This window comes from Salmo salar, chromosome ssa06 (assembly GCF_905237065.1).
Source record: "Salmo salar chromosome ssa06, Ssal_v3.1, whole genome shotgun sequence".
Classification (NCBI taxonomy): Eukaryota; Metazoa; Chordata; class Actinopteri; order Salmoniformes; family Salmonidae; genus Salmo; species Salmo salar.
In genome coordinates, this window is record NC_059447.1 from 17,180,405 (window position 1) to 17,187,910 (window position 7,506).

Genomic DNA, 7,506 nt, shown 5'->3' on the forward strand with positions numbered 1-7,506 from the left:
GGACGTTCTCCAACGAAACAAGACCCAAGCCCCCCTCCCTTCCCTTCTGTTCTTTCTCAAGAGTTCCTCCTGAAAATATTTGGCAAACAATGGTGAAAAAAGACAGACTTTGAAGGAGGAAAACAACAAGCCGTTCCTGAACCACCCACACCCCATCTGCTGTGGTATTGTCTTGTCTCTTCTTTTTGGTATGAACATTATGTGCTGATATGATTTCCTGATTCTATGTTGTGGTGGTGGTTGTTAGGGGCTACCACCGGTGGATGTTGTTTTGTTGTTTTCGGGGCATTCGTTGCGATATGAAACAGGCAAGGGGGAAATCTCGAGAGAAAAAAATCCACCCCCATGTGCATCTAATCGTCCATTCACAGCCCTCTTAATGACTGGTCAGTTCCTCTGCCCTGCCATTTTCTGTCCAATTATTTATTTTCTCTCCGTCCGGATAAATGGAGACAATGAGGCCCTCCAGCGCATAATGACTCATTAAAATTCAGCAGTTCAGTGCTGGCACTTGGCTTTCTCCCTCGGACCCATTGGGGATGGCTGCTTGGTAGCATGCGTGCTAGTGCCAACTTGAACATTCTAGATTCTACCCAGTGGACTAAAAGAGCAGGCAGGCAGGCAGACAGGCAGGCAGACAGACAGACAGACAGACAGACAGACAGACAGACAGACAGACAGACTGTTTGAACTATTGAGGTTCTTTCTTCTTTTTTGCAGTGCAATTTCCCACATCAGAGGTGGGAAGGGTTACCCAGAGCTGTGTGTGTGTGTGTGTGTGTGTGTGTGTGTGTGTGTGTGTGTGTGTGTGTGTGTGTGTGTGTGTGTGTGTGTGTGTGTGTGTGTGTGTGTGTGTGTGTGTGTGTGTGTGTGTGTTAGATGTGGCCTACAGAATGGACTGATGGAACCCTAAATAGTGTTTTATTTTAGCATAGTGTTTCAAGTGAAAACTAACTGATTCAAATGGAAGCCTGTAGTGAGGCAAACTAACTACAGCGACTCTGTGGCATCCTACAGACAGTTTTCAGTTTCAGTTTTCCAGTTTTCAATAAACAGTTTACAAAAATTCCAAATGAAGAACTGTCATTACTAATATATTCCTGTTTTAGATGGGTGAGGGATATTTGTATATTTTGTTCATTACTCTGCTGTTAATACAATCCCCAAATTGAGCATGGCAGCGCAGCAGCCTTTAATCTGTAGTATATGGTTCTGTGTTCGACAACTGCTGTCTACTATACAGATGTGAGAGCAGGAGGAGGGTGGAGCAAAACAGACGGTACCTCAAGCTGCTCAATACATGCTGCTTAGAACTTTCCACAAAGCTTACTTATTCAAAGCTAACCGAGAACGTTTAACACGACTCTATTCTGTTGTCGTGACCCTATTCTGTTGTCGTGACCCTATTCTGTTGTCGTGACTCTATTCTGTTGTCGTGACCCTATTCTGTTGTCGTGACTCTATTCTGTTGTCGTGACCCTATTCTGTTGTCGTGACCCTATTCTGTTGTCGTGACTCTATTCTGTTGTCGTGACCCTATTCTGTTGTCGTGACTCTATTCTGTTGTCGTGACCCTATTCTGTTGTCGTGACCCTATTCTGTTGTCGTGACTCTATTCTGTTGTCGTGACCCTATTCTGTTGTCGTGACTCTATTCTGTTGTCGTGACCCTATTCTGTTGTCGTGACTCTATTCTGTTGTCGTGACTCTATTCTGTTGTCGTGACCCTATTCTGTTTTCGTGACTCTATTCTGTTGTCGTGACCCTATTCTGTTGTCATGACCCTATTCTGTTGTCGTGACTCTATTCTGTTGCCGTGACTATTCTGTTGTCGTGACTCTATTCTGTTGTCGTGACTCTATTCTGTTGTCGTGACCCTATTCTGTTGTCGTGACTCTATTCTGTTGTCGTGACCCTATTCTGTTGTCGTGACTCTATTCTGTTGTCGTGACTCTATTCTGTTGTCGTGACCCTATTCTGTTGTCGTGACTCTATTCTGTTGTCGTGACTCTATTCTGTTGTCGTGACTCTATTCTGTTGTCGTGACCCTATTCTGTTGTCGTGACTCTATTCTGTTGTCGTGACCCTATTCTGTTGTCGTGACTCTATTCTGTTGTCGTGACCCTATTCTGTTGTCGTGACCCTATTTAGCTGAAGCCATCATTACTGGAGGTTGAGAAAATAAATGTCAATATATCATCCTACATTTCAAGCCTAGAGCTACTTCAACCTAAACTGGTCCAAGACCTGTTTGTGCTGTCATGCCAAACAATGACAATAGGAATTGGCAAGACAGTACAGACAGATCTGGGACCAGGCTAACTTCAACCTATCACATAATATCACATTTACATAAAAAAAGGCACAGTCAGTCAATGAGAAAAGTTCATTTTTATTTCTTTACAGCGAAACGGCCAGCAAATGGGTTAGCTGTGGCGTGTGGATGACCTAGTTAATATAGATGATGACATAGTTCACAGCTTAGTCATTAAAAACATACACTGCGATAATATAAAGAAAAACACTGCATTCTGTGGACATAAAGTAGAGTATGGTGCTCTGTACACAGACAAACTGAACAGACATTGAGGCTGTTACAAACGTAGAGATTATTTGATTCTGTAGTGTGGATTACTGATTGTACTGTATGCTGCATGAAGTTTGTTAATAATCCAATTCGGAAATGATGATAAAGCATTAGAAGACACAAATACGTTCTGTGCATTGTAAACTGGGTTAGAGTGAATTGGCATCTTATGACTTCTGAGGAATTGACCCAAAACACATACATGAACGTTCTCACATGCATTCTGTCATAGTGAATAAGACTCTGTCTTTCTTTGTAAGCTTTCAGTGGCCCTGTTTAACTCAGATAACAGTACAGTATGCTGCTTAGTCAATCAAAACAACTGTTCTGTCCTTACTTGTTCATGCTTGGTCCCCTAGGACAACACACACACGAACACACACACATCTGTGTGTCGTCCTGTCTGCATGAGTCCAGCTGACGCGTTACTCAGTGTGTCTGGTGTTATCTTACCCCACTTCCTTAAACCCCACATCATGACTAATCGCAATTGGTCAAGCAAAGCTTCCAGGCACCTGTTGGATCAGGTGGCATTCTATTGGTCTATTGGTATCTGTTGCATCATGTGATATTCAAATAGATCTGTTCTATTGGTCCCACTTTGCTTTCCTGCAACTTGGAATGGAGACAATATTCATTATTGGTTGCCTAGGGAATGATGATATAAAATGTAGTAATGGGTCGATGGAATTTCTACTGTACTTAGATCCACCACCCACCCATTTCCATTGTGATATACCCCTACTTTGTTACTGGTGTTTAACGACTACATTGGAAATAACACGGGAAATAATGTGATGAACATAAATACATATTTAAGATATTTCTAACATCAAAATAACAACAAAATGAACATTTAAGAATTCAAATTAACAACTGAATTAAGACTGGTCCACTGATGTAAATATCTGTGTGCATATTTAAGTTATACAGCTCGGCCTCATACTGTAGCGCACTACTTGACCAGAGCCCTATGGGCACTGGCTAAAAGTAGTGCACTATATAGGGAATAGGGTGCCATATTGGATTCAGCCTGTGAAAAAAAATCTTAATCCCAGAGCTTCATTCCAAAAGTATCTGTTTCTCCATCTGCTTCACCAAGGACTTGGGCCTAAGCGTTATTCTCTCTCTCTCCTACACAAGTCCGTGGCAGGCCTACACGCTGCTGTCTCAACGGTGCACACAACACAACAACATGTGCAGACCTGGGTCGTGTTCATTTGGCACCAAACAGAAGAAATAAGAAAAGCTCATTTTCCATTGCAATATATGTTAAAACATTTTCATTTTGTGCCCTAATGAACACAACCCTGAACTTGAAGAAGGCGTGGCTGTACTAAATGTGTGTGTGTGAGTGGGGGGGGGTTTCCGACTCCTCACAGAGGAATTCTGGCTCGCCTTAGATTTGATTTCTTTGTCAAAGTCAGTCTTTTTGTCTTTCCATGGGTAAGGTCAAACGAAAAAGGTTTGTATAAAAATCAGCAGGCACTTCGATATTTTTTCTTCAATATGTTCAAATTGGCACGGGGATAGCCTAGCACCCTCCAATCCTCGTCCTCCAGTTCTCACATTTCCATGAGACCTGGGTTGTGTTCATTGGGCACCAAACAAAGAAAAAGGGGAGGGACTACTTGGACTTGTCGAATAAGAAATGGTCATCTTCGTTGTCCGTTGCAAAACATATTGATGAACACGTCCCTACGGTCTGGATAGGGTGGTGTACACCGGCTGGTCCCAGTTGGAGGTGGGGGGACTGTGGGTGGGGGGAATGGACAAACTGTTGAGGATGGGGCTCCCGTGGTACGCCCTTCTGGAGGAGTGGAAGTAAGGGTACTGGTACAGGCTGGAAGGGTAGCCTGAGTAGGGGTTGTAATAGTTGGAGCTCTGGAGGTCTGTATAGTCACACTGAGAACTGGAGAAGGAGGCTGCAGCGGTGGATGACGTCACGCAGGTCTGGGCTGTGTAGGAGTGGGAGTAATCTGAGTGGGAGGGGGAGCTGTGGGAGTGACTGTCGCCGCTGTAGTGGCTGGGGCTCAGCTGCTCCGTCTTGATGTGGGCCCGGTGCTGTGGGACCGCCTCGCTAGAAGTTGAGGAAGAGGCAGACATGGCGGCACTCTTGCGGCTCCAAACGGCACCGTTCGCTGTGGCGTGGCTGTATGATGTATACGAGCCGGCACCAGACGCAGGGTTTAGTCCATGGTGGCCGTGGTGGTCCACGCCTGCGCCAGCGGTTGAGGCATGGCCGTTGAGCGGTAGATACTGGTCAAACTCATGCACGTCGAAGGCCTCCATATTGCTGATGACGTCGGTGCTGAGCTCGGAGATGTCCACGTTGCTGAAGTCGATGTTCTGTCGGCCGCTGTCCAGCAGGCGCCGTCCCTCGTGCTTCATGTCCTGTTTGCCCCCGTGGTGGAGGTCCGTTTTGGGGGTGGTGGGGGGTGTGGGTGGACCGTGGGGTTGGCCTTGAGGATGGTGAAACAGAAACATGTCAGCTGTGTTGTAGACCACACTTGGGAATAGACGAATTTGATCACATTTAATTAATTGGTGAATTTAGAATGTCATGAAGCTTTGGGGACATTCTGTAAAATCTAAATATTATTAACAGTTACCGTACAATTAGCTCCTAAAAAAACAACAGACATTGTAAAGTACTGACTTTCCTTAGCCATTTCCTTAGCCAATAAATCCAAATTGTTGACTACATAAGATGTTAATTGTGCAATTTTGACACATTCTTTCTCATCAACTCACCTGCATGTTCATGGTGGTGGTGTCCATCCGCTAAGCCTGCCAACAATCCTGGTTCAGCCTTGTACATGTGATTCCCCAGCTCTGCACCAGAGTCTGAGTCACTCTGCCCAGGTTTCACACTCTTCCGACGCCGAGGCTGGTACTTGTAGTCGGGATGGTCTTTTTTGTGCTGCACGCGAAGTCTCTCCGCTTCCTCCACAAATGGCCGCTTCTCATTCTCTGAGAGTAAGCTATGGTAATAGTGTGAACATAACATGTAAATGAACTATTCAGTTGGTGAATTGTAATAGCCTAATTATAAAACCCATATACTTTTTTTTAAGTAGGCCTATTTAAACAGGGAAGATAATTCTGATCATTAGGCCCACAATTATCCAAAGTGGAAAAACGTACTTTCTTTCTAAATTGTGCAAAAATGTGCATGTTTTCTATTGATAAACTGTATAGACTTCACAGAATAGTGACTGGACTGATGACTAATTCGTTTCTATTTAGTGACACATCTCTTTAAAATCAGATTCAGACATTTTACTGTATCAAGTATACTTGTTTTTGTTTGATAGGCCTATGTAAATTATACATTTGTTTAGTTATAAACATTTCCACTTGGTCCTACTTACCGCCATAGCTTCCCCAAAGTCTTGCTCAGTTCGGCATTGTGCAGATGAGGGTATTGGTCCGCGAGCTTTCTGCGCGCCGCTTGCGCCCACACCATGAACGCGTTCATAGGTCTTTTGACATGGGGTTTATTTTTCAGCGAGCCATTTCCCCGAACGGGCATGGGGACGAGGGACCAGTCGTATCCCTTGAGAACCTGCGACACCGCGTCACGTATGCAGGCTGGGAATCGGTCATCATCCTCGCCGTCCAGTTTCTTTCCGATACCAGCGAGGAGTGATCCGTGTCCATCTGATCCCGTTGGCGACGAGGGCGCATCCGAGTCGGAATCATCCTGCGACATGGAGCTCGTAGTCCCCGCCGGGCTACACGGTGGGTCGCTGACGGACTTGTCATGCTCTGCGGTCATTTTTAACATTTGATCAGCCTCAAAAGGATTATATCCGGTGTAAATACTTTAGTTTGGTTGATTTTTTTTTTTTTGGTGTGCGTCGCCGACTTTTTGAAGTGAAAATAATGATCTAGAACAATTGCGCATTTCACGCACGCTGAACCATGATAGGCAGAGTCCTTCACAACAACAACAAAAACTCAGTTGTTTTCCCTTTCTGTGTTTGTTAGTTTTTCTTCGTCCTGTGCTGTGCTGTCAGGGGTGGTGCTGTTCTGGACGCAGCAGTCTTCACAGTGAGTGCAGAGTTTGGGCGATAGAGGAACTTTACTTGAAGTTTGGAGCCCTCACTCCACCTTCTGCTTCTGATTGGTTGAGCCTTATCACCATTTTCGTTTCTGATTGGTTATGGTTTTGAATGGCAAGTCATTTGTAAAAAAAAAATACAAGATATGTTTCTGTAATAATGTTTGCATTTTTTCATATTCACCCCAGCATGCACTCTCTCGTTTAGTGCGGATTAGCCTACCTATTCCTAACGGTTGACTAAACTTTATCACAAAACATGAAAGTGTCAGAAAAAACGATTTCCAATCTTACGTCCAGTAGTATATCAACACATCAAGGAATTGAAGTTATTTATAAAGAATAGTTCTAGAATAGTCCTCCATAAAAGTACTGATATGTTTTGGTATGTCAAATATTTTGGAAAAACTTGGGAGACATACTTTACTTTTGTTCCGTACTTTCTAGACTATTTCACTATTAAGTTGCAATCCATTATTCACAAATAATATGCGTTATTTCAATATCCTTATGTTAGTAAATATGCATTTATCCTGGCCCAAAAATTACATATTTAAACAATAGTGTGATTTCAAAAAATATTTGACATATTCCTATGAACATATTATTTGTGATATTTCATTACCTTAGCAATTTGATTCCTAGTGGTTACGTAGATGATACCGAATCATATAAAACAATCTTAATGTCCTCAGTTCGCTTCTAAGTTTTAAACAACTCATAAACGGATGTGTTGTATTTACTGTCTAAGATTTCATCTAATAACATGCTGACGCTTTTGAAAGAATTGCGTTTAAATCCTAGATAAATAATGGTAAATATGAGTTTTAAAACATCCAATGACAAAGATAATA

General features: G+C 43.2%; 1 protein-coding gene across 1 annotated transcript; it reads right to left on the bottom strand.

The window, feature by feature from the left end:
• Positions 1-2,371: 2,371 nt before the first annotated feature.
• On the bottom strand, positions 2,372-6,763 carry LOC123743395 (transcription factor Sox-8). The gene is made up of 3 exons (XM_045719858.1): positions 5,961-6,763; positions 5,341-5,570; positions 2,372-5,048 (listed from the first exon to the last, which is right to left on the bottom strand). Exons 1-3 carry the CDS (start codon positions 6,374-6,376, stop codon positions 4,285-4,287), a joined length of 1,410 nt encoding a protein of 469 aa, XP_045575814.1. The 5' UTR covers positions 6,377-6,763; the 3' UTR covers positions 2,372-4,284.
• Between the last annotated feature and the right edge of the window lie 743 nt (positions 6,764-7,506).